Raw genomic sequence first — 27,676 nt, 5'->3', positions numbered from 1 at the left:
GAGCCCATGCTGTCTGACGATGGCGGCGAGGGGGGCCATGTAGATGTTGAACAGCGTGGGGCTGAGTGATGATCCTTGGGGTACTCCGTAGTTGATGTCCGTTGGTTCGGAGAGAAAGGGTGGGATTCTGATCCTCTGGGTTCTGCCGGAGAGGAAGGACTGGACACAGTCGAGGGCGGCTACCGGTATCCCTGCGTCATGGAATCTGGCGGCTAGAGTGTGATGTGAGACGGTGTCGATGGCTGCTGAGAGGTCCAGGAGGATGAGGGCTGTGGTGTGTCCCTGGTCCAGCAGCTTGCGGATGTCGTCGGTGCAGCGAGGAGGGTGGTCTCGGTGCTGTGGTTGCTGCGAAAGCCAGACTGACGTCTAGGATGGAGTTTTCTTCAATGAAGGTGGTCTGCTGGGTGTTCACAAGTCTCTCAGTGACTTTGGCTGCGAAGGTGAGGAGAGAGATGGGCCTGTAGTTCTTCAGATTGGTGGGGTCGGCCGTTGGTTTCTTGAGTAGGGGTTTCACCTCTGCACGTTTCCAGTCGTCTGGGCAGATGCCGGATTTGAGGGAGGAGTTGATTGAGTGTCCTAGTTCGGGTGTAGTTACAGAGGCGGCCCTGTGGAAGATGTGAGGGGGCAGTCGGTAGGGGCTCCTGAGTGAGTCTTCGCACTTCTCAAAAGAAACAATTGATGGACGGAATGCTGGACAAGGCAAACATTCCCCCCCCCGTCACAAGGATCTGGGTTTAACCCATCATTCTTTTAATCACCACACCACCCCAGTTTAGACCCAGCCATATGCAAATCAGTCTTGACCCTGTTCCTTGAGGGAACAGTCCAGCCCGAACTGCCAGGCCAGGTCCTCCCTTGACCGGAAACAAGCATCCTGGGACCGGTTTCAGGGCATCACCCTTCATCAGTCAGGCTAGCTTGATTCCAGTGGTGTGGTGAGCACGGGACCCACGTCTGGGCATACCCTTCCCAATTAGGGCGACATATGCGAAAGAAACAATTGATGGACGGAATGCTGGACAATGCGAACATTCACCCCCAGTCACACGGATCTGGTTTTAATCCATCATTCTTTTGCTCACCACATCACCCCAGTTTGACAGCATGGCAGGGGCAATGTGTGGTGCAAGCTGCAGTGCCCTCCTGATGAGCACCCTGGCACTTATTATTTTTACAAATAAATGGTTCAGAGACGCATACGCATTGAGAAGATTAGGTGGTGGCCAGCTGCACCGCAGATGGTAGATAAGGCAGGCTTTGTCCTTGCCTCAAAGTAGATGCTGCTCAGACCATTGCGCGACAGGGAGGGAGCAGAGAGCACCATAGGTGAGATTTTTTTTTAAAAGTCACTCAACGCAGCGCAGCCCCCGCGAGGCTGCGCTGCGTTGCGTGACAGGGGAGGAGCAGGAGAGCGCCATATCTTCAGATATATGGCTCTCTCCTCCCTTTTCCCTTGCGCTGGCGCTGATTTCAGCTGCCGTGCACCACGCCCACACTTAGCATTGCAGCGCTAGGGAGTGTGCATGAGTGTAGTATAGGTTTTGTACCCTTCCTGTACAAAATACTATGCTAGGCATGATGCAAAGATTTCCCCACTTTGCATACATGCTGCACAGTGCAGAACGCATGCAAAGTCGGAAAAGCACAGAGAAATGAAAGCATTTCTCTTATATTTCAGTGCTATTTTTAGTCTCATCTACCCCCAAGTGGGGGCAGAAAACCACAAGAAAACCAGAGAGAGTTTTGTGTGTGTGTGTGAACATGTGTTTGGCTGATGGGCTGTGTGTACTGAGCTTTGGCTGGTAGTGTGTGTGGACATGCACTTGGCTAATGGTGAGTGGACTCGCACTTGGTGAAGTGGAGTTTGGCTGGCAGTGTAAGTCGACTGGCGCTTGGCTGACTGTGTGCATGGATGGTGCTGTGCTGCAGAGCCAGACTGGCCGTAGCGGGCACCAGGTATTTCCCAGGTTGGCCGGTGGGGTGGGATCGGTTTTCTGGACATTGAGGACGGTTTTGCAGCATTACTGCAATATAGGCCCACAGTAACAAAAGTGGGACCAGTGCTTTTTACTAGCACACACCCCCCGCCCCTCCCAGGGCCGGACGAGCAGCAATCTGCCAGGGCTGGTTGCTGTTCTCAGTCCAGTCCTGCTTGGCAGGCTGTGTGCTGGGGTGGTGCTTGGTTGACGGAGTGCGTGGGTGGTGTTTGGCTGGTGGTGTGTGTGGATAGTGCTTGGCTGACTGTGCATAGATGAAATTTGGATGCCGGTGTGCTTGGATGTGGCTTGGCTGGCAGTGTGTGTGGTTGGCGCTTGGCTGGCGATGTGCGTGGATGGCATTTGGCTGGTGGTGTGCGTGGCTGGTGGTGTGCGCGTACTGACACTTGGCTGGCGGTGTGGCTTGATGGATCCCCCAGCGTTTTCTTGCCAGAATCCCCCGCAAACCTCAAATTTACTTTCAAAGTCACATTTTCCTCACATTTTTATGTGGGTAAGTTGTAGGCTTACTACGCAGGCACAAATATCCTACCACACAACATTCCCCTTGGTCTGTTAAAAAAATGACACCTCACTTGTTGGAAGGCCTAAAATAGCATCAGCCTAAAAACATCTAAACTAAATGCCCTTTTGGACCCGCTTTGGGACCCCCTCAATCTCCACACATTTTTGGCCCTTCATTGTCATAGGCACTTGCCCATCCACACAAGTAAGGTATCATTTTTGTTGGGAGACTGAGGGGAACGCTGAGTGGTAGAAAATTTGTGCCGTGCGGTAATCCCACAATTTTCCCACACAGATATTAGAGGAAAATGTGACTTTTTAGCTGAATTTGAGGTTTGCAGCGGATTCTGGAAAGGAAAATGTTGGGGGATCAACGCAAGCCACACCTCCTTGTACTCCCACGGGTGTCTAGTTTTCAGAAATTACTGGTTATTTTTAGGTTGCCTTAAAGGTCTGCAAGCCTGGGACCTAAAACACAGGCACTCACCTATCCATCACAAAAAACTTGATTTTTCAAGGGGGTCACCTGTATTTTTGGTCCCGGGCTCAACTGACATCTTAGAAAGCCTACCAAACCCAGACATTTCTTAAAACTAGACACCCAAGGGAGTTCAGTGAGGTGTGGCTGGGATGGATCTCCCAACATTACCCTACCCAGAATCCCCTGCAAACCTAAATCAAATTTTACTAAATTTTCAGTGTGGGCAAAGTTGTGGGATCACCGGATCGACACAAATGTCCTACCACCCAGTATTCCCCCATGTCTCCCAATAAAAATGGCACCTGAATTGTGTTGGTAGGCCTTGTGCTCACAACAGTAAATGGCCCAAAACGTACTGTGGAGACTTCAAAATTACCTATCCCAAAACTACCTGGTTTTGCAAGGGGGGTCCCATTGGTTTTTGGCCCCCGGTCTCAGTGGCCATCTAGGAAACCTACCAAACCCACATATTTCTGAAAACTAGACACCCAGGAAGGTATGGCTTGCATGGGTCCCCCAATGTTTTCCTACCCAGAATCCCCTATAAATCTCAGATTTAGCCGAAAACATCACGTTTCTCACATTTCTGTGTAGGAAAGTTGTAGGATCACCGGGCTGACACAAATTTCCTACCACCCAGCATTCCGCCAGGTATCCCGATAAAACTGGTACCTCACTTGCATGGGTGGGCCAAGTACGCATGACAGGGAAGGGTCTAAAACCTTTAGTGGAGACATCAAAATTACCTATCACAAAACGACCTGGTTTTGCAAAGGACGTCACCTGGGGTTTTGCCCCCGGGCTCGACGGCCATCTAGGGAAACCGACCAAACCCACACATTTATGAAAGCTAGACACCAGGGGGTGCCCAGGGAGGTATGGCTTGAATGGACCCACCAACGTTTTACTACCCAGAATCCCCCTCAAATATGTCTGAAAAAATTAAGTTTTCCTCACATTTCTGTGTGGGATCACAGTGCCGGCACAAATGTCCTACCACATCGAGTTCCCCTTGGTCTCCCAATAAAAATTATAGCTCACTTGTGGCACTAGGCCTACCCACACAAGTCCAGTACCATTTTTTTAGGGAAACTTAGGGGAACACAGAATTGTAGAACTACTTTTCTTACATATTGACTTGCTATGCATTTCTGTCTTCCCAAAGTAAGGTCATGTGTAAAAAAGAAGTCACTTTGAAAAATGTCCTATAATTCACATGCTAGCATGGTTGTCCACAATTGCAAATAAGTACTGCTTCTAAACTCTATATTTTGTTCCAATTTAGGAGATACATAGGTGTCCTTGATCACTCTTTATATTTTAACAAATGAATTGCTATATACCCGGCACACAATGAAAACCCATTGAAAGGCGGAGTTCAGCTATTGTCTCTGGGTACCTCGGGTTCTTAATGAACCTACAAGTCCTATATATCACCACAATCCGAAGGGTCCAGCGGACGTAATAGTATATTGCTTTAAAAAATCTGCCATTGTAAGAAGAAGTTACAGGTGAAAATGTTGGCACAAATGGCTGTTTGATTAACCCCTTCACTGCGGCGGCTATTACGCCGCAGTGCTAAGGGGGCGGGGCGGAAGAGCGGCGGGCGCATGCTGGTGACGGAACCGCTCCATCACCAGCGTCGGTTGCGCTGTGCTTATGACGGAGCGGTTCCGTCATGGCCCCGCCCGCTCAATAGAACCCTCAGCGCAGGCGCGGAATTCGCGCCGCGCAGGAGCGTCGGACGAGCCATGATGGAACCGCTCTGTCATCAGCACAGCGCCACCGTAGCTGATGACGGAGCGGTTCCGTCTTCAGCAGGGGAGGGGTTAAGACAACATATTTTACTTTCCTCTCCAGAGTTTGACCTAACTTGAGGTGGGGAGCCATGGATATTTTTCCCTTGAACTGAACTGAACCCCTCCTTACGTTTTGCCCATGCTCTTGTGTGGATTGTTAAGTTAAAATCACCAAATAGTATAGTTTGTAGGTCTCGCGTGGCATTGCAGGGAAGAGCCCAGCAAGAGATTTTGTAGGAGAGGACTTTCAGTAAAGGGCTTTAAGTCCCGCCCCTCATTTCCATTGGGTAGCATCAGTGTTTATGGTAAACGCTTGCTTCCCATTGGAAAGGAGGGTTTTTCGTTGCCTCCCTTTCGGTTTTTGTTCCGGCCCACCCGTACTGGCTCTCCTGCTTCAAGGCTATTGTGAAGCACTTTTTTATCTTTAGGGAGGGCCATCTGTTTCTAGATGGCCCTCCCTAAAGATAAGGTCCGTTGTCCGTGTATTTTCGCAACCGCCTCCCCCCGCCAGTACTACGCCGTACTCACCTCCATGGATGTGGCAGAGTCACGACCAGCACCGCTCCGGCGTTGGACCCCTGTGGCGTTGTGTAATGCTCCCCCCGCAGCGTGTTGCAGGCTAGGCTGTATCCCTTTGTGCTGCTTGCTTTGCAGGAGGCAGACGGTGGAGGAGCGTGAGGCAGAGAGGCAGGAGGCAAGCAGCCTCATGCTGCAGCTGCAGCAAGAGGTCTTCCAGAAGTCCCTGAACGACTCCATCCAGCCCGACCCCCTGTGTCTCCACAACTCGTCCCTCTCTGCTCTGCAGAACTTGCAGCCCTGGGAGGAGGAGTCCCCAAGATGCCGCCCGTCACGTCACTGGTGTGAGGAGAGCTTTGGACACAGGGAGAGCCTTTGTCGCCTCGGAGCTCAGCTGGACTCAAGACCTCTAAGAAGGGGCTCTTGGCTGGGGCACCCTGAAGACCAGAGTGCGGGACATTCCCGTGCCCCCTACCTCTGCGCGGCGTAAGCAGAACTCAGGACTTCTGCCCTCCAGGAGAGCTCCATGGCCGAGCGCACAGGCTGGCTCAGTCCTTCCGGGTGCTGCATTTATTTATGCATTTTTACCAAGCACAAATTCAGGAGCGGACGCTGCCTTTCAAGTGGGGACTGGAAGGCGACAGAGCACAGGCCTGCTGAGACCACCCAGGGGGAGCAGCATAAGGGCACAGGGGCTGTGCTGCCTGGTTTCCCTCTCCACAAGAACCAGACCAGAAGCAAGAAAATACCCTTGGGCCTCCAGTCTCCACAAAGATTTGTTAAGGTGCGTGCAAATCATAGGCATCCGCGTGGGGGGCAAGGAGGGGCGCATCCCTCCCCCTGAATCTCTGGTTGCGCAGCATGACTGGGCCAGATTGGCCAGCTCTCAGTGTGTGTAAGTGCAGCCCCACTGCACGCACCACCTTAGAGTATACAAAAAGTGTACCTTGATGTTTGGGTCCCAGGGTCGTCAATCTGGCAGAGCGCGAAAGCGCTACCAATGAGGGCCCTGCAAACTTTATCGTCCAGAGCGCGCCTGCAGCAGTAACAAAACAGCAGTTGTATGTGTGTGTCTGCAAGCGCACCTGCTGCAACGTCTTGCCAGCCACCATAGTCAGTAGTGCGGTGGGTGTTCAGTCTGTGAGTCACAGGGCCTTCAGTCTTGTAGCGTGGGAAAGTGCTACCAATGACAGCCCTGGCAATAACTTTTGCCCAACCCCTGCAGCACACTTCAAAAGTAGCGGTCACGCACTACACACGGTCTCTCCGTGCAGGCGATGGTGAAGTATGTCGGGATTTGCTACTTCACACTGTCACAGTCTCATCACTGTACTACAGATAGAGTGAGTCACTGAGTGAGACCAACGCAGCAATGGATTTCAAGAGTCCTGTGAGAAGTTGGCCTGATATATAATGTTCACTATTCTAGTGAGCACTTTGTATCAGTCCAAACAACCCTTATGGTGATTGGTTGTAAGTCAACCTTATAGACCAGCTATCCTAGTAGCATGGATACGAGCAGTCTTCGGGCTAAACTCTAGAGGGCGTGTTAAGCCAGCTGTTATACCATCACATATACCCCTTGAACACCAAGTGAAAGGACACCACACAAGTGTTATGAAAATAAACAGTGTATTTATTTAGATCACAACAGCCCTATACTCTTTATGAGGACAGGGTACTAAGCACACAACAAAACTCTTACGAAAATACTTTAAGTTACACAATTTACACAAATGCCCGAGGGGCACGAAAAACCATATACTACAAAAGTGGAATGCGAAATTACTAGCAGGTAAGTACTGGACTAATAGGCTTTGGAATCGCTAGGACTACTTTATTGAACCTTCAGATTACTAGTAGGAGGCCTAAGGGACTCGGGTGCAGAGTGTGCACTCTCACGCGGGATGCGGGACAAAGTCTATGGGAGCTAGTAAAGGCAAAGTTAGTGTTCTCGGGCGAACCCGATAGGGTAGGTCGAAAACGACAGTGGATCCTGACCCTTGGATAGTGAGGCTATGCTGGGGCACCAAAATGCCGAAGTTACCTAGCCCAGGGGCTGCAGCTGCATAGGTCTGAAAAGACGTCGGGAATCCTCGTAGACGAACCAGGAGCCTGAAGAAAGAAGTTGCTTGCAGGCGACCAGTGAAGATTGTTCGAAGTGATCCAAGCCTGGATCGAAGATGGATGACACCTGAAAGCAGAGGGGACCAAGTTCGTGACCTCTAGCCAGTAGTCAGATGGCACCAGGAGGGCACCGGATGGTAGTCACCTCGACCAGGTGAGTGGGCGACGCTGGGCTCTGCAGTCTCACGGACCAGGAGGCGTTGTCGGCGACCAGGATGGAGGTGCGAGCTGTCCCACAATGGTTGATGCTGTCGACGTTGCTGGACCCAGGATTGGGGCAACAAGTCTTGGCAAATTCAAGCCCACGCGGTGGACTCAAAATGGCGTCTGGAGTGGACCAGGAGGGTCCGGGGTGCTCCTCTTTTGGAAGGGAGCAAGGGCCAGTCTGGAGCAACCAGACCAGCAGCGGTGATGTCGTCGGGCGTCGTTGAGAAGGCCACAAGCCAGCGGGCTAGTAGCCAAACAACGCGGTGAGCAGCAAAAAGCAGAAGGGCCCCACGCAGATCTCGTGGATGCTGGGAGGCTGGACTTCGGTGCTGGAGCTGCTCAGGGTCGGGGCTTCTCGGACCCCAAAGCACTCACCAGAGGATCCCTCGGCGGTCGTGCTGGATAGAAGTCGTGCAGTTCTGATGATGGCCGGTCCCTCGAGGTCTCGTCGCACCTACGGTTCTCAGCTTAGCTGTAGAGGTAGGTAGAGGTCAGAGGTGCCAGGGAAGCCGGGTCTCGTCGTGCTGGTCGGTCGGATTCCTGAGGAAGGACGTGCAGCAAACCGCAGAGTTCTTAGATGGTGCCTGCAGATGCAGGGTGACTACTCCTTAGTCACAAGGGAGAAATCTTGAGAAGAGTCGAGAGTTCCTTTCGTGGAAAGTAGTTTCTTGATTCAAAGATGATCTAATTTGGAAGGGTCCCCGCTCCTGCCTTTATCCTAAAGAAAGGGGTGGGTACGCGACTAGGTCCTGCCCTAGGGATGGGACCAGGAAGGGGGGTGGTTACACCCCTCTCCCATGCCGGACTGTCCCCAGGCCAGGGGCTGGTGTGCCCCTGGAACTGGTTCTAGCCGGCAGATGCGTAGTGAGCACCGGGGTGCCACTCTGCAGTCACCTTCCTGTAAAGCCCTGCCTACCCAGGATACACAAAACCCTGTCTGGGATGGTGCTAGCACCTCCCCTGACAGGAAACCCTTTGTCCAAGCTCTCCTCGCTGGAAGGACTCCCAGCAGCAGGAGGTCAGACTCGTGTCTGTGGTGGCAGCATCCATTTTGTGGAGCTGAGGCTTCAGTTAACTTTAACCGGGGTTCACAGTTACATACATGTCGTGTCCCTCTAGAAGGGTGGAATGCTAACCCCGTCACCAGAATTGGCGAGGGGTTAGTATTCCAATTCGTATGACACCTTACTCGACATGTTTTGATAAAGCAATACCAGAGATAGCATTTAACCGCGAGGATTATAATGCACTTAAGAGTATATGGTATGCGTTATCATGGAACAGCTATTAGGACTTGGTTCCGCAAGCTGCAAACGGGCTCAGCTCATGCCAGAGCACCATCTCACACGATTCCAAGCACTCTGCCTTCAGGATTGTCAAGGCCTGCCATAGGAGTGACTGATAGGAATCTGTGTGTCCATTTTTTAGGGTTAGATATAGGTATACTATATCTAAAGCAAAGGGTGAGTACACCACCTTGCCCCAGCTGTCGTGCAGCCAGTTGTGTCAGATTTAGATGGCCATCCAGGGGTGGCATAATACATGCTTCAGCCCCTGGTAGGCCCTGGGTACACCTATGCCCTGAGTTACAGGGTCTGATAAGGTGGCCCAGTACCAATTGGAGAATGCACCTAAAGTACACATGTCAATTTAGTGAGAGAACAGCTAGGCTGTGGGTCTGATTGGCAGGCCCACAGCCAGAGAAAGTCGTAAACCAGTGAAACAAAAGCAAAAAATCTGGGTGATCATAGGATTGCAGACCCTACTCTCCTACATGACCCCCCCCCCCCAAACTTTGGGACAATAAACTAACCTTGACCAGGTGAGTCTTCTTGCTCTAAGTGGAAATACCTGGAGATCCCATCTGCATTGCCATGATCAGTGCCAGGTCTATGCTCCACTGTAAAATCCATCCCCTCTAGGGAAATGGACCACCTAAGCAGTTTGAGGTTTTCACCCTTCATCTGATTTAGCCATAAGAGGGGCTTATGGTCGGTCTGAATCTTGAAAGGAGTGCCAAACAAGTATGGCTTCAATTTCTTCAGGGCCCAAACCACAGCAAAGGCCTCCCTCTCAATAGCTGACCAATTTTTCTCTCTGGGGGTCAGCCTTCTGCTTATAAAAGCAATGGGCTGGTCTTGACCATCAAAATTCAGTTGAGGTAGAACAGCTCCCACACCCAACTCAGAAGCATCTGTTTGGACAATGAATGGTTTGGAGTAGTCTGGACTCTTGAGGATAGGTGCTGTGCACATGGCCTGCTTTAGGTCATCGAATGCTTTTTGACAGCCTGCTGTCCACTGAACTTTCTTTGGCATTTTCTTACTTGTCAGTTCATTAAGTGGAGTCACAATTGATCCATAATTCCTGACAAACTTTCTGTAGTAACCAGTCAGGCCCAAGAAAGCTCGAACCTGAGTCTGGGTGGTTGGAGGAGCCCAGTCCCTGATTGACTGTATTTTGCTCTCCAGTGGCTGAACTTGGCCTCCACCTACAAGGTGGCCCAAGTATACAACCTGTGTCTGCCCTATCTGGCACTTGGTGGCCTTGATAGTGAGACCTGCTGCTTGCAGTGCCTCTAACACTTTCCTCAGGTAGACCAGGTGATCCTCCCAGGTGGAGCTAAAGACAGCTATATCATCAAGATATGCTGCACAGAAGTCATCCAGCCCAGTGAGAACATGATTCACCAGCCTTTGGAAGGTGGCAGGTGCATTTTTCAAACCAAAGGGCATTACCACAAATTGATAATGCCCACCAGGGGTAGAAAATGCTGTCTTGGGCTTGGCATCCTCAGCTAACCTGATTTGCCAATACCCAGCTGTTAGGTCAAATGTACTTAAGTAGTTGGCAGAAGCCAATCTATCTATAAGTTCATCTGCCCTTGGTATTGGGTGAGCATCAGTCTTAGTGACTGCATTGAGACCCCTGTAGTCTACGCAAAACCTCATCTCTCTCTTACCACCCTGGGTGTGAAGCTTTGGCACTAGAACTACTGGACTAGCCCAAGGGCTATCTGAGGGTTCAATGACTCCCAACTCCAACATTTTCTGCACTTCTGTTTTGATGCAGTCTCTGACATGATCAGGCTGCCTGTAGATTTTACTCTTGACTGGCAAGCTGTCACCAGTGTCAACCTCATGGGTACACCAATTGGTTTGACTGGGTGTTAGAGAGAACATATGCCTTAAGGATTGAAGAACTTGTTTGCAATCCTTCTGTTGATGTTCAGAGAGGCTGCCACAAAAGACAACACCATCCACTGACCCATCATCAGGATTCTGAGTGAGCAGGTCTGGGAGAGGGTCACTCTCTTCCTCCTGTCCCTCATCTATGGCCATGAGCAAGCTCATGTCCTTCCTGTCGACATATGCTTTGAGCCTGTTTACATGGAGCACCCTGTGGGGGCTCCTGGGAGTTCCAAGGTCCACCAGGTAGGTGACCTCTCCCTTTTGCGCAAGAATTGTGTGGGGCCCAGACCATTTGTCTTTGAGTGCTGCTGGGGCCACTGGCTCCAACATCCACACCTTCTGTCCAGGCTGATACACAGTCAGGACAGCCTTTTGGTCATGCCAAGCTTTTTGGAGTTCTTGGCTGGCCTTAAGGTTTTCAGATGCCTTTTCCATATACTCAGCCATCCTGGAGCGGAGACCAAGTACATAGTCCACTAAGCTGGTTGTAGGCTTTTTGAGAGGTCTCTCCCATCCTTCCTTAACCAAACACAGGGGTCCTCTCACAGGATGCCCATACAGAAGTTCAAAAGGGCTGAAGCCAACCCCCTTCTGTGGGACCTCTCTGTAAGCAAACAAAAGGCAGGGAATCGGGACATCCCATCTACGCCTGAGCTTTTCAGGTAGTCCATGAATCATCCCTTTTAGGGTCCTGTTGAACCTTTCAACAAGCCCATTGCATTGTGGATGATAGGGTGTAGTGAACTTGTGGTTGACACCACATTCCTTCCACATAGCAGTTAAGTAGCTTGACATGAAGTTTGCACCTCTGTCAGAGACAACCTCCTTAGGGAAGCCCACTCTGGAGAACACTCCAACTAGGGCTCTTGCCACTACAGGTGCTGTAGTGGTCCTAAGTGGAATGGCTTCAGGATACCTGGTGGCATGATCCACTACCACCAGTATAAACTTGTGCCCTGATGCTGTCTGGGGTTCCATTGGACCAACAATGTCAATCCCCACTCTTTCAAAGGGCACCCCCACCACAGGCATTGGTATAAGGGGGGCCTTTGTTGTGCCACCTGACTTACCACTGGCTTGGGAAGTGACACAGGAGCGACAAAACTCCTTGGTATCCTCATTCATGTGAGGCCAGTGAAAGTGTGAGACAAGTCTGTCCCAAGTCTTTGTCTGGCCTAAGTGTCCTGCTAAGGGAATCTCATGGGCCAAGGTAAGAAGGAAACCTCTCTGAGACAAGGGGATAACCAGCCTCCTGGTCATGCCAGGCTTGGGGTCTCTTGCCTCAGTGTACAGGAGTCCATCCTCCCAGTATACCTTGTGGGTACCTGTGGCGTTCCCAGCAGCCTCAGCAGCAGCCTGCTGTCTGAGGGGTTCAAGGGGAGGGCAGTCTATTATTATTATTATTATTATAGAGGCTTTTGTAACGCTCTCTGTTACTAAATAGTATAGTATCCTGGCGCGGAGAGAAAAGGAAGGGGGCAGATCACAGTAAATGCACAAGAGGGACAGCCATTAGGCGTTGGTGTTAAAGAGGTAGGTTTTTAGGCCTTTCCTAAATGCCATGATGGATGGGGCTGTTCTCAGTTGCAGGGGGAGGGCATTCCAAGCTCTCGCTGCTCTAACAGAAATGGATTGTCCACCAAGCCTACTATATTTGAACTTTGGTACAGTCATTTGATGAAGATTGCTTGATCTGAGAGGGCGGTTGGGGGCATAAAGGGAAAATCTTTTTCTCAAATAGGTAGGGCCTGTTAGGTGGAGTGCACGGTATGCTAGCACAAGGATCTTGAATAAGATCCTTTGAGCCACTGGAAGCCAATGAAGGTCTCGGAGAGGTTGGCGGACGCTAGATCTTCTGGGGATGTTAAACAGCAGCCGGACCGCAGCATTTTGGATGACTTGGAGGCGGTGGATCAGATAGGCTGGGAGTCCGCAGTAGAGAGCATTCGCATAATCCAATCTGGATAGTATCAGAGCGCGAATGACCGTCTCCTTAGCTGCTCGCGGGAGCAAAGGAAGGAATCTGCGTAGAGTTTTGAGAGTGGAGAAGCAGATTCCGGTGAGTTTTTTCAGGTGATCTTCAAATCTTAGATTATTGCTAAACCAGATTCCTAAGTTTTTTGCAGGTCCACCTGTGGATTTGGGGCTGGGAAAATCGGTGGGCCAGAGAGAATCATAGAAATTATCTGGGAAGGAGCCGTACAGCAGAATTTCCGATTTGCTCTCATTACACTTGAGTTGAGCCAAGGCCAGCCAGCGGAAGACCGATGATAAGCAGAATTGGACTCTCGTCGTGTCCAGGTTGTTTTTGGGCCATGTGAACAAGAGCTGGGTATCATCGGCGTAGGCCATAATTTTGGCCCCCAGCTGTTCCGCTAGATAGATGAGGGGGGTCATATAGACATTAAAAAGTAGGGGGCTTAAGGTGGAGCCCTGTGGTACGCCAGTTGAAAGTTTTTTGGGAGAAGAAGAGAAAGGCGGCATCCACACTTGCTGGGACCTGTCATCTAAGAAAGATCTTAACCATCCGAGAGCAGGGCCAGTTATGCCTATGTCTGCTAGTCTAGTAAGTAGGAGGGAGTGAGGAACCGTATCGAAGGCGGCAGAGAGGTCCAATAAAATCAGCGCCGCTCTGCCACCTCCGTCTAAGCACTCACGGATAGCCTCAGAGACCTCGACTAGGGCTGTCTCTGTACTGAAAGCGGCTCTAAAGCCTGATTGCGCAGGGTGGAGAGCTTGAGAGTTTTCTACGAATCGGTCCAGCTGTGAAAAAGCAACTTTTTCGCATATCTTTGTTAGAGCTGGCAGTAAAGAAATGGGCCGGAAATTAGCGGGAGTTTTTGGATCTAGGCCATTTTTCTTAAGGAGAGGTAGCAGTTTTGCCTGTTTCCAGCAGGCTGGCACTGTGGCGCTGGAAAAAGAGAGGTTCACAATATGTGTCACCTCTTGGCCGACTGTGTTAGCCAGGCCCGCAAGGACTCTGGCTGGGCAGGGGTCCGCAGGGGAACCCGATTTTAAGGTGGCCAGAATTTTCACGACCTCGGTTGTATTCACTGGAGTGAAGAGGGCAAACTGATCCGTAGAAGCGGGCATAGTGGGGATAGGAGTAGTCATGGAGGATGGAAAATTGTTGCATACGGTAAGTAGATCATCTTGGATTTTATCAATTTTTTCCACAAAAAACACAGAGAGTTCCTCACACCATTTTGCCGATGAGGCTAGAAGAGGGTGAGCGGCGCTAGGAGAGACAAAACTTTTGACAACAGCAAAGATTTCTGCGCTGTTGTTGTTGGCCTTGGAAATACGCCCTTCATAGTATGAGCTTTTTGCCACTCTAATTGCAGCATAATACTTCTTTTGAGCTGTTCTGAGTTCTTTCTTGGCCTCAGGGAGGTATGCTTGTCTCCAACGTCTTTCGAGTTTTTTGCAGCCTGATTTGAGATCGCGGAGGGTGTTGGAGAACCAGGGTTTAGAGGGGTAGGAGCGAACTCTACAGACGCGACCTGATTTGGTGGAAAGAGCAGCCCCTTCTTCAATCCATGAATTGAATAAGCTCACTGCTGGTTCAATTTCTGAGGGCAGTGAGGGGCGAGAGGTATCGAGATGATCACAGAGCAAAGCTAAATTAATTTTCTGTGTATGAGCCTCAGCATGGTTGGTCTCAGCAGGGCGGGACAAGGGCCAGGAGAATCTTATTAACATGTGATCAGACCAGTTTAAAATCTCAGGTTCAGACATATTAATGTTGAAATTGGTACATACTAAGTCAAGGGTATGACCTCCTGAGTGGGTGGAAGCCTTGATCCACTGTTTCAGTTGGGCCATTGCAAACGCCTCGTTTAGCCGAACTGTGTCAGATAGATCAAGCTGGTCCACATGGATATTAAAGTCCCCCAGAAGGAGATATGTGGGGTATTTCAGGGCACGTGGGACTATCATGTCCTCTAGTGCCTCAAGAAATTTACCAGCGTGGCCAGGTGGTCGGTATACCAGAGATCCACCTAAAGTAAAATGTGCCCCTAAGGTGAGAGAAAAATGGAGTACCTCAGCATCAATGGATGGGCCCATAGGGTCTAGAGAAAAGGTCCATTTATCCCGGAAAATGGCTGCTACGCCGCCTCCTCTGCCTAGGGGGCGGTCTTGTCTGATAGTTTTAAAGCCACGTGGGATGGCGAGTTCGATCACTGGGTTACATGTGTCATTGTTCCTTCCCCAGGTCTTCTCTTGAGGGTCCCCCTGAGCCCAGAAATTCAACTTGATCAAGTTCAAATTCTTTAGGCTCAGTTTCCCTCAATTCCTGTAGGTCAGCCTCCTCTGAGACTTGATCCTCAACCAGGGGCAAGGGGGAAGGCAATGCCTTAACCCTACTGCTCTTCTTCTTGGAAGGTGGCTGGTCTATTGTTCCAGGATCCAGCACCTGTTCAGTGGGGCATCTTCTGGCCTGTGACCTAGTCACAGCAAGCACGTGTGCTGGCAAGCCTAACATCTACATGTGAGTCCTATGCTCCACTTCTGACCATTGTGATGACTCCAAATCATTGCCCAACAAACAATCCACTGGGAGGTCTGAACTAACTACAACCTTCTTTTGGCCAATTACCCCTCCCCAGGAGAAAGCAACAATTGCCATACTATGACTGGTAGTGACATTGCTTGCATTGGTCACCAGGAAATCTGTACCTGGCTTGATCTGTCCAGGGTCCACAAAGTTAGGTGTCACCATTGTGACACTGGCACAAGTGTCCCTATAGGCCTGAGCCATCTTGCCATTGATAAAAGGTGTCTGTCTGTATTTGCCCAAGGTATTGGGACTGACATCAGGGGATATATCCACATCCCCTGTACAGACAATGACAGCCTGAGTGAGTGTGCCAACTAAGTTGTCATACCCCTCAGAACCCAAGGTTAACCCAACTAATCCCTTGGGAGGTGCACTACTACTGCTGGCTGTACTAGGGGGCACAGGTGCCTTAGGGGCTGCAGTAGCAGGAGTCTGCCCTCGTTTCTTGGTGTACTCACTAAACCAGTGAGTTTTACTTTTACAGTATTGGCACCACCTTTTTGACTGGCCTTCTTGATTCTTCTTTTTCTGGGAAGCCTGACCCCCACCCTCTTTGGGCTGTTGGGGACCTGTCGAAGACTTCTGGTCATTTTGTTCACCTTTAGAATCTTTACCCTTCTGGTCTGCTTTCTTCTGACCACCCTGGTTCTGGCCCTGGTTTTGCTTAACTCTTGTTTTGACCCATCTGTCTGCCTTCTTTCCCAATTCTTGGGGAGAGGTCAGATCTGAGTCAACAAGATGCTGATGCAACAACTGGTTCTGACAATTGTTTAAAATCTGTTCCCTCATGATCAGACTATACAATCCTGGGTAATCAGTAACCTTACTGCCCAGCAACCAGCCCTCCAAAGCCTTAGTGGCACAATCTACAAAATCAGACCAATCCTGAGACTGAGTTTTCTGGGTATCCCTGAACAGCAACCTGTACTGCTCAGTGGTTAGGCCAAACCCGTCTATCAGTGTATTTTTCAGGACTTGGTAATTGTTAGCATCCTCAGCTCTAGTAGTGAGGAGCTTATCTCTACCTTTACCTTCAAAGGAGAGCCACAAGATAGCTGCCCACTGACTCTGGGGGACACACTGCACAGTGCAAGCCCTCTCCAAAGCAGTTATCCATTTGTGGATATCATCCCCTTGTTGAAAGGGGGGCACTATCTTACTCAGGTGTCTAGTGTCTAAACTCCTGTCTTTTTCTCTTGGGAGAATGCTGCCGCCAGTGGAATCTAGTCCACTTAACTTTTGCTCTCTAGCAAAGGCAAGTCTCTCTTTGGCCAGGGCAAGTTCTTCCCTTTCAATCCTCAGATTGACTTCCCTTACTTTGGCTTCATACACTCTCCTCTGAGGGGATGTCATCCCTCTGTGAGAAGAGGCCTGAGAGCCATTGGTTTGAATGGATCTGTTAGAGCCTCTGGATAGAGACCTAACTCGTCCATTCCCAATGTTAAGCTGGCCGGAGAGGGGCCCCAGGGGTCTCCTAGTACCATTCTCATGCCTGCTTAAGTTGTCCCTAGTTAGCTGGCTAACTACTTCTGGACCTTTGTCTGCCTCATCCTTAGATACATCGGGGTGATATAGCGCTTTATAAAAGAATAATAACATAACATAACATAACAGATGGCTCTAGATCCTCATCCTCCTCTTCACCTTCTGCAGAGAGATGGATAAGGTCAGGGTCACCTGTGGTTCCCTCTAGGGGAGGCATTGTCCCATCTGGATTAGAAGGGTCTGGGTTACCAGCCCTCCTGGCATCATAAGTCTCTAAGAGACCAATCAGGAATGGGATTGTAGGGTTAGAACCCTGTTTTAGCTTCCTGGAGGTACACACTTGTCTCATCTCCTGGAAGCTAAGAGCAGCATATCTGGAAGTGACCTGTGGAAGGTCCACTGACACAAGGGGACACTCAGAGTTTCCTCCTTTGTCTCACATGCTGATTCTAGTGTGGTGTAAGTGATGCACCTACCTACACTATTTGTTTGCCTACTGATCCCTTGCTAAGAGTTGTAGCCAAGGTGTGCTAAGCCTTGAGGAGCTACAACAGCTGGTTCAGTAGAACTCAGAGTATTCTAAGCTAAGTTATATGTACCTGGAGTACTTATGTGATCTTTCACAAGATATTCTTAGGATACGTGTGGTAAAACAACAGCAAGCTCAAATCCCAACCGCTGCTCACCAATGTGAGAAGTTGGCCTGATATATAATGTTCACTATTCTAGTGAGCACTTTGTATCAGTCCAAACAACCCATATGGTGATTGGTTGTAAGTCAACCTTATAGACCAGCTATCCTAGTAGCATGGATACGAGCAGTCTTCGGGCTAAACTCTAGAGGGCATGTTAAGCCAGCTGTTATACCATCACATATACCCCTTGAACACCAAGTGAAAGGACACCACACAAGTGTTATGAAAATAAACAGTGTATTTATTTAGATCACAACAGCCCTGTACTCTTTATGAGGACAGGGTACTAAGCACACAACAAAACTCTTACGAAAATGCTTTAAGTTGCACAATTTACACAAATGCCCGAGGGGCACGAAAAACCATATACTACAAAAGTGGAATGCGAAATTACTAGCAGGTAAGTACTAGACTAATAGGCTTTGGAATCGCTAGGACTACGTTACTGAACCTTCAGATTACTAGTAGGAGGCCTAGGGGACTCGGGTGCAGAGTGTGCACTCTCACGCGGGATGTGGGACAAAGTGTATGGGAGCTAGTAAAGGCAAAGTTAGTGTTCTCGGGCGAACCAGATAAGGTAGGTCGAAAACGACAGTGGATCCTGACCCTTGGATAGTGAGGCTATGCTGGGGCACCGAAATGCCGAAGTTACCTAGCCCAGGGGCTGCAGCTGTATAGGTCTGAAAAGACGTTGGGAATCCTCGTAGACGAACCAGGAGCCTGAAGAAAGAAGTTGCTTGCAGGCGACCAGTGAAGATTGTTCGAAGTGATCCAAGCCTGGATCGAAGATGGATGACACCTAAAAGCAGAGGGGACCAATTTCGTGACCACTAGCCAGTAGTCAGATGGCACCAGGAGGGCACCGGATGGTAGTCACCTCGACCAGGTGAGTGGGCGACGCTGGGCTCTGCAGTCTCACGGACCAGGAGGCGTTGTCAGCGACCAGGATGGAGGTGCGAGCTGTCCTACGATGGTTGATGCTGTCGACGTCGCTGGACCCAGGATTGGGGCAACAAGTCTTGGCAAATTCAAGCCCACGCAGTGGACTCAAAATGGCGTCTGGAGTGGACCAGGAGGGTCCGGGGTGCTCCTCTTTTGTAAGGGAGCAAGGGCCAGTCTGGAGCAACCAGACCAGCAGCAGTGATGTTGTCGGGCGTCGTTGGGAAGGCCACAAGACAGCGGGCTATTAGCCAAACAACGCGGTGAGCAGCAAAAAGCAGAAGGGCCCCACGCAGATCTCGTGGATGCTGGGAGGCTGGACTTCGGTGCTGGAGCTGCTCAGGGTCGGGGCTTCTCGGACCCCAAAGCACTCATCAGAGGATCCCTCGGCGGTAGTGCTGGATAGAAGTCGTGCAGTTCTGATGATGGCCGGTCCCTCGAGGTCTCGTCGCACCTACGGTTCTCAGCTTAGCTGTAGAGGTAGGTAGAGGTCAGAGGTGCCAGGGAAGCCGGGTCTCGTCGTGCTGGTCGGTCGGATTCCTGAGGAAGGACGTGCAGCAAACCGCAGAGTTCTTAGATGGTGCCTGCGGATGCAGGGTGACTACTCCTTAGTCACAAGGGAGAAATCTTGAGAAGAGTCGAGAGTTCCTTTCGTGGAAAGTAGTTTCTTGATTCAAAGATGATCTAATTTGGAAGGGTCCCCGCTCCTGCCTTTATCCTAAAGAAAGGGGTGGGTACGCGACGAGGTCCTGCCCTAGGGGTGGGACCAGGAAGGGGGGTGGTTACACCCCTCTCCCATGCCGTACTTTCCCTTGGCCAGGGGCTAGTGTGCCCCTGGAACTGGTTCTAGCCGGCAGATGCGTAGTGAGCACCGGGGTGCCACTCTGCAGTCACCTTCCTGTAAAGCCCTGCCTACCCAGGATACACAAAACCCTGTCTGGGATGGTGCTAGCACCGCTCCTGACAGGAAACCCTTTGTCCAAGCTCTCCTCGCTGGAAGGACTCCCAGCAGCAGGAGGTCAGACTCGTGTCTGTGATGGCAGCATCCATTTTGTGGAGCTGAGGCTTCAGTTAACTTTAACCGGGGTTCACAGTTACATACATGTCATGTCCCTCTAGAAGGGTGGAATGCTAACCCCGTCGCCAGAATTGGCGAGGGGTTAGTATTCCAATTCGTATGACACCTTACTCGACATGTTTTGATAAAGCAATACCAGAGATAGCATTTAACCGCAAGGATTATAATGCACTTAAGAGTATATGGTATGCGTTATCATGGAACAGCTATTAGGACTTGGTTCCGCAAGCTGCAAACGGGCTCAGCTCATGCCAGAGCACCATCTCACACGATTCCAAGCACTCTGCCTTCAGGATTGTCAAGGCCTGCCATAGGAGTGACTGATAGGAATCTGTGTGTCCATTTTTTAGGGTTAGATATAGGTATACTATATCTAAAGCAAAGGGTGAGTACACCACCTTGCCCCAGCTGTCGTGCAGCCAGTTGTGTCAGATTTAGATGGCCATCCAGGGGTGGCATAATACATGCTTCAGCCCCTGGTAGGCCCTGGGTACACCTATGCCCTGAGTTACAGGGTCTGATAAGGTGGCCCAGTACCAATTGGAGAATGCACCTAAAGTACACATGTCAATTTAGTGAGAGAACAGCTAGGCTGTGGGTCTGATTGGCAGGCCCACAGCCAGAGAAAGTCGTAAACCAGTGAAACAAAAGCAAAAAATCTGGGTGATCATAGGATTGCAGACCCTACTCTCCTACAAGTCCCACTTCGAGAGACCGATGGAAGATGGAAAACAGCCCTGGGTAAGCAGACACCCACAGGGTCACAAGCACAGGAATGGAGCATACTCTCGGGACTGCAGACAACCATCCTTAGTGTGGCGGGTGCACAGCGTGTGCGGTGGGTGAACATTTAGGCATACGGTGGTAGGAGGCGAGAGCAACCAGCAGGGCACAACAAAGAGAGTACGTCATGCGGTGTCAGGTCATTGCTGACGGTTTTTATAGTATCCTGAGTTGATTTAGATACTTGGGACTTACCTGGAGGTGGCAGGGCAGAGTCTATGCAATGCTTGTCCTGTTATCTGCTCTTAATAAACCGAGTACTACCTACTTATACAAGAGTACCTATGGTATAATACTTGGCTAACACAGGAGGAATCCTATTCAGTCTGAAGCCTTCACTTTATTATTGTTTCTATGAATGGTTCTTGTTTGTATTTTTCTTATGATTATTGGCTTTGTTATCATTGTTTTTGCTGTTGAAGTTCTTCTCATCACTACGATGATATTATTAACCCCTTCGATGCTTATGACGGAACGGTACCGTCATCAGCGTCGGTTGGGCTGTGCTGATGACGGAACCGTTCCGTCATGACCACACCCGTTTTTCGAATCTTCAGCACAGCGCGAAAATTCACGCCGCGCTGAAGAGGTTAATGCTATTGTTATTTTTATTATTATTTTTATTGTCATCACCATCCTCTTCATCATCAGTTTACTGCTTTGTTTAGATGCCTCTGCTTTAAGGAAAATCTCTGTATACATGAACATAAGGTCAGATAGAGAAACATGAGCAGAGCATATTCTGCTATGGTCAGCTGCTCATTTATGTCATTATCACTAAACGGGGCTTTAATATTGAAATCGGCATTTTACCACTAGCCGTAGCCTTTTCTTGTTTCGATGAATCACCTTGATTAATACACCTGCTAGCAGTGACTTTATGTCAAAGCAAGGAGACGCACAGCATATGTGAATGTCTCCTTAATTGCGCTCTCTGAATAATAAAGAAACAATCATGTCAATAAATACAAAATCATCACACCGAGGATAGACCCACTCTTAGCAGCTGCTATCGGGTAGCTCTGCCCCAGTGCTAGAGCAATTCGGCGTTGAAGGCCTCCAGCACGCCAGGACATCTCCCTCACCTTTGTACCAGAGGCAAAAATGTAGAGGATGTTGAAGAGGGTGGAGGAGGACCACACAAAGAGGGCTGTAAATAAAAAGTGAGGAGCACTAATTGTGGAATATAATATAGGAGAAAGACGTAACTGCTCCTAAATATTGTTACCCTCCAGTGCTATATAAATTCCCACCAAAGACTATTTGAATCCCTTGAATATTGTGAATCCCTCTAAATAAAAGGCAGGCTTCTCATGGACACTGCAAGAAGCCAGCCTGAATACTGCATGCCCCATCTATATGACACGAAGCCCTGCATGCATGAGCCCCTTCCTAATGCTGGGCGATGTCACCGTCCAGACTCTGTTACCCAGTGTGACCCCCAGCCCGTCCCCGCTCATAAATTCAGTGCCAACCATCCCCAAACTCTCTACGTTTATCACCTGAATCTCTATTCGGGGGATACAACTTTTCGGATTCTGCGCATTATTTATTAATCACAGTTTTCTGGTGTGATAATCCAAATGATTAAACTGAACTACACCAAGACTACAAGTCCTAGAATTAACAGACTAGGTAAATTAAGAACTAAGCCAGAAAATGTGTGCTTTTGATATGGACTCTTACGGTAACCTTAATATGTTGATGTACTTAATGTGACCCCTTGCCCGCGGCCGGAATTCCGCTGCGGTGCTGGACATTCCGATCGCGGGCGTGGTCATGACGGACGGGAGCCGTCATCAGCACGCAAGGGGTTAATATACCTTGTGTGTAGCCTCTGCAACCAATGATTACCTTGTGATGTTCCTCTGAATTTCTTTAAAAATAATGTGCTGAGCAGCCAAGGGGGTCGCCTGCCCGGGGGCATCTTAGTGGTTTGCTGCGCGTACAGTTCCACTCAAGGACCATATTAAATCCTGGTCTGCAGGCCTGTTATTTCTGTATATATGCAAACAGCACACTGTGGTCATGCAATAGGTTGCTGTGTTATGAATAAACATCTTTGGAACAAATCCACGTGTGGGTCTCCAGTACACTTTGACAAGAAATGCATTTGCGTCCGTTCGTTGGGCACTGTGCCAGCATTGCTCCAGAATGTAAGCTAAAAGAAAGATTCTTGCATGAGCCAGGTGTTTAGTGATTTTTTTACAGATGCTTTTCGTTAAATGAAAGGTGGAAAATGTACAGTGGCAACTTCTGTTATCCTGTGAAGATGCTTGAGCCCTATTTATTTATTTGGCCTTGTTTTTTATTGTGCTGACTAGGCAGCGAGGTAATGGAGTGTTTCATTAAGTTAAAGCCATTTGCTTTGCTATAAAATACCATTAGCAAATCTAATGGCTTTAACTTAATAAAAGGCGAGACCTATTGCATTTTCAGTGCTTGTTTTCACTGTCTCATTGGCGGAGGCAGCTGCATTCTACAATGTGTACAATTTGGAGTTTAACTTTAGTCACCTCTCCATGTCGTTGTCTGACCTAGCTGACTCCTTGTCCGGGTTGTCTCAAAATGTTACAAGTTTACTATTTCCTCGCTTTAATACCTCCGTTCCTGGAATACAACCCAGTGTAACATGGGCGTGGCTCCCACGTGGCCCATTATGTGCACCCACTGCTATCCCCTGCATTTTAAAATGTCCTTAATTGAATTCCAAAATAGCTCTGATAATAGAGGCCCCACTTTTAACCCCCAACCCTTCCCAAAGTCGCCCCACGTCTCGCCATGGAGCAGTCGAGGTGTTTGCAGGCTGCAGAGGGCTCTGAAGAGCGGCCCGGCCTCAGCCCCACCCCTGCCCCTGAGCCCCACCCCTGCCCCTGAGCACCCCAGGTCACTGCGGGTTCAGAGGGAGGGTCGAGCCTGTAGCGCGCGCCCGCACTGGGACCAGCCCGGCTGCTGCTGTCTGCTCAGTGTGTGATCTGAGGTGCGGCATGGACTCCAAGGAAAACCTGTACCAGGCCTGCCAGGAGAGCAGGTGGGTGCATGGCCGAGGGCAGTGCCAGGGGAGAAGGTGGGTGCATGGCTGAGGGCAGTGCCAGGAGAGCAGGGGGTGCATGGCTGAGGTCAGTGCCAGGAGAGCAGGTGGGTGCATGGTCTAGGGCACTGCCAGGAGAGAAGGTAGGGTGCATGGTGTGCCAGGAGGGGAGGTGGGTGCATACTAAGGGCAGGGCCCAGGAGAGCAGGTGGGTGCAGGGCTGAGGGCAGTGCCAGGAGAGGAGGTGGTTGCATGGTCTACGGCAGTGCGAGGAGAGCAGGCGGGTGCATGGCTGAGGGCAGTGCAAGGAGAACAGGTGAGTGCATGGCTGAGGGCAGTGCCAGGAGAGCATGTGGGTGCATGGCTGAGGGCAGTACCAGGGAAGCAGGTGGGTGCATGGCTGAGGGCAAGAGCAGGTGGGTGCATGGCTGAGGGCAGTGCCAGGAGAGCAGGTGGATTCATGGCTAAGGGCAGTGCCCTGGGCCCAGGCTTATCAGCTGCACAGGTGGGTGGCACTCTACCAGCCTGGCTGCGGCAAACACGCGCATGAGTCGAGGCTTTGGCACTCAGGGAGAGTGTTAACAGAAGGCACTGCCAGGCTTGGGCACCACCGGGGGTTGGGAGTAAAAGATACTGCCATGCCTGCCAGAGCATAGGCGTGCTTGGATAGAGGGCATCGACCGCGCCCTGGGCAAGTTAGGAGAGTGTTGAGCAGAGGGCACAACCCCCGCCCCTGGCACGGTAGGAGGTTGTTGATGGACAGGGGTGCAGCACAGCCCGCGCGCGTGAGAACAGGAGCCTCTGCCCACACGTGCCCGCGCAGAGGGTGGTGAGACCGCAGGGGGCATGTAGCGCCAGCGCCTGGCACGCGTCCGCACGTGTCCACCAAGCGCACTGGTTAGGGAGGCAGAACCCGTTGGTGCCAGCAGGGGGCACTGATGCAGGTCATTGGTGCCAGGAACGGGCGTGCGGAGGGCACAGGTGCGCGTGTGAGTGACGCACGCTTCCCGGGTGTGCGCAGCACGAGTGAGATATTCAACCTTCAGACAGAGGCCGAAGGGCAAAAAAAGACAAGTGTGAACCAGAGTACGATGGAGGCGGGGCCAGCGGGGGCGGGGCCAGTGAGGGTGGGCGGGGTCAGTACGCGTGAGGGCGGGGGCGGGGTCAGGCCTGGCTAAAAGAACAAAATATTCCGCAACTAACTTGCTGGCCTTCACATAGAGGTAACTGCGATTAAATATGTTGCATACGGTTAAAGAACTAAATGCAACTTAAATACTTAAATTTATTTTCGGGGAAAGCATTTTTCTGGAAGGAAAGCTGGATTGGGTAGTGCGATCACTTCAGATGTTTGTGGGTGCACCCTGAAAGCCACTGATCTGAATCCTGGTCCGTGCACTGGGGAAATAATGACGTGTATTTATTGTGCTAAAAGGTCCAACCCTGTGATAGAAAGTCCTGTGGTTAGGCAAGTCATTACTTTAAAAATATGCATTTCACAGAGTATAAGAAAAGTGACACGCAGTACAACTAGGCTGTCGCTAAAAGATTGTTTGAGTGCCTTCTGAAGATGTGTTTTAATATAATCTTCAGTGTGGCTAGTGCAAACCTTTTTATTATAGGTTGCAATTAAAAAGACACATCCCAGATTCTATCAATGAACGCATACACCAGCTCCCAAGCAGCCTTTAGATTTCCAGATTAACTAATTGCAAATGTGCATTCCTCTCAGGAGCAGAGACCCTGGATTGAAGGCATGCTGCTTCATTAGCTGTTTCTCTCTTCTGTCACTTCACAGTAGAGGAGACACGTGTTGCTCGTTTTCAATCTGCAGCAGCTCCACCCCCCCAGGGACGGTTGTTTTTTAATAAAAAAGTATGCACAGTTTTCAACAAATTAGTAAGTTTTGGGAACGTTGGACCTCTGCCTATCGACAACATGAATGAAGTTCAAAACTGCAGGGGCGGCCTTAGGCATGTGCAAGCTGTGCACCTGCACAGGGCCACCAAACCCCAGGGGCCACCACGCCAATATATATCCTTAATATAATAATCCTCTGAGGATGGATACATATTTGCGTGGCGGCCCCTGGCAGGGATTTGGCAGCCTCCGGCTCTCTTCCACTTCCAAACACCCTGACATCTCTTCACTGGCCTCTGTGCTCTGCCCCACCCGGACCCCCTATTACGGGGCCCCCTACCTACTCTCCCTGCCCAGGGCCGCCATGAGCCTAGAGCCGCCCTTGAAAACTGTTAGAACTACGTGTGAGGGTGTGTACCCAGGAACAAGAAGGGGGCCACTGTGAGAGGCTGATTAGCATGATACCTGTCAAACCCGTTAAGACTTTTCTCTGGTTTTGGTACAGGCTTCCCTCGTGGGTTGCATCAGTCCTGGAGACAGCTACAAAGATGAAGTCGGACAAGAGCAGGAGACGCAAGGCCTACCGACTCATCCACAGGAAGCTGGTAAGAGCTGGACCGGCCACTCTGATGAGCCTCTGGCTGCTGTGCAAACTCTCCCATGAGAGGGGGAAAAACACTTACAGAGACAATTGTTATGGCTTTTGCAATTGTAAATTGTATTCATATAGCACTTACGACCCCTGGCAAATCATTGAAGCGCTTTGCGGTAACACGCAAGAAGAGTTAAATGGTTAGTAGATTAGTAATATGTGCTTCCTTTTTTCCCTGTGGATTAGTTATTTTAGGTTTGTATAGTAAAAATGTTTTAATCAGGCTTCACTAACACACAAGAAAGATACCATATAGAGTTGTAGGTGCAAGGACAGCTTTCCCTACGCAAAGAATGTGTGTTGTGTTGTGTTATATCACAAAATTAGCAATTCCAAGCTTTTTAGCCAACAGCATGGCGCAGTCTAGGACGAGAATAGTACCATTTTAAAAGTATGTGCATGAAAGATGTGATGGTATGCGAGTGTGTGAAATGATGTGAGCTGGGATTGGTGTGATGGTATATGTGAGTGTGTGCGATTTTGATGCGGCTTGTAACTGTGATTGCATTTGTATAGAACTTCAGACCCCCGAGAGGCACCGAAGAGCATTAGCTCACAGGTTGCATGCCACATCGTGGGGGTGTACATAGTATACTTGCAGTGACATATATATGCATTTTGGTGTTATGTGGGACTAAAGCTTGAATGCTTTCTTGGGTTACAGATTTGAAAAAGCGCTTGACATAGCGAGTATATGGTCTTGGGTCCAGTCTAGGGGCAGCGAAGTGACATTCAGACTGCACTGGTTACAAGCAGTGACAACGTTGCTCTATTGGGACAAATGGGAGAAGTAGACCCTCATTGCGAGAGGCAGAATTTCACCTTGAGCGCAAACTTCGAGTGAAATTCTACCACCTGTAATTTCAAGTGTCTTTGGGCTGAAATTATCAGGTTCACAAACTCCACACACATGAATTCCAGACCTGGAGACAGTGGGACCTTCTCCAGGCAGCTGGGGTAGAAGCTGTGGTTAGCAGCACAACCCCCACACCCTGCTAGGAGGGAGCAGACACTGCTCTGCCAGACAGGCTGAAGTCTGCCCCTCCCTCACCCCCACTACTCTCATCCCTCTCAATGACACTTTCATCAGCATGCTCTGAGCAGGAGGACAAGGTTGGCTGTTTTCTCTCTGGAATCGTGGAAAATCATATGAAAAAGAACCCAGTATCTTTCGGTCCCTGTTCTGACTCTCCTATGTCCTCACACCAGAAACCAGCATCTTTGTAACGCGGGCCAAGTCTAATATGTTTCCTGCACTTATTAAAGTGAACAGGAGTAGTTCTTGCTCCTTTCTTTGGGAAGTGACTCCATTCCAGTGCCCATCTTGGAGCGCTCTTGAGCGGAGTATGTTGTTCGATTTTGTGGTGGCAGGACACCACATCGAGTCTGCATCCTTAGTTCAAGAAAAGCCCAGTCTTTACCTCCCTCCTGAACTTCAGATGGACTTGTAAGCTTCATATCTTGCCTGCTTCCAAACTTTTCTTCCCTGTTTTAAGAAGGAAATGGTTCGATGAGGTGCAGGTCTTGAGCGGAGTGTGCTGCTCTGGGAGTATCATTAGAAGCTTGTTTGCACAAGTTGTAGGCCTTTCCCTATGACGGATCTGTGGTTGATGTAGTGTGTTTTACAGACAGAGCATCCAGCTGTAGGTAGCTAGTAGAGTGCATGAAGCACTGCTATGTTGCATTTCCTCAAACAAACATGTAGTAGCAGTCTTGCTGCAGAGTTTCAAATCTGTTGCAGTTTGTGAAGTAAGAAGAGGGGAAACTTAG

At 49.9% G+C, this 27,676-nt stretch overlaps 1 protein-coding gene across 1 annotated transcript in view; it reads left to right on the top strand.

The window, feature by feature from the left end:
- Positions 1 to 27,676, top strand: part of LOC147717911 (uncharacterized) — a 56,373-nt gene that overhangs the window by 9,378 nt on the left and 19,319 nt on the right. The window contains exons 2-3 of the mRNA XM_086919895.1: positions 5,436 to 5,639; positions 25,760 to 25,859. Coding sequence (XP_086776021.1) covers positions 5,436 to 5,639; positions 25,760 to 25,859 — 304 coding nt within the window. The remainder of the gene's footprint in view (positions 1 to 5,435; positions 5,640 to 25,759; positions 25,860 to 27,676) is intronic.

The sequence above is a fragment of the Lissotriton vulgaris genome, chromosome 5 (genome assembly GCF_964263255.1).
Source record: "Lissotriton vulgaris chromosome 5, aLisVul1.2, whole genome shotgun sequence".
NCBI classification, from domain to species: Eukaryota; Metazoa; Chordata; class Amphibia; order Caudata; family Salamandridae; genus Lissotriton; species Lissotriton vulgaris.
Note: the sequence above shows the minus strand (reverse complement) of the source record. Positions and strands in the feature narration are given on the sequence as shown.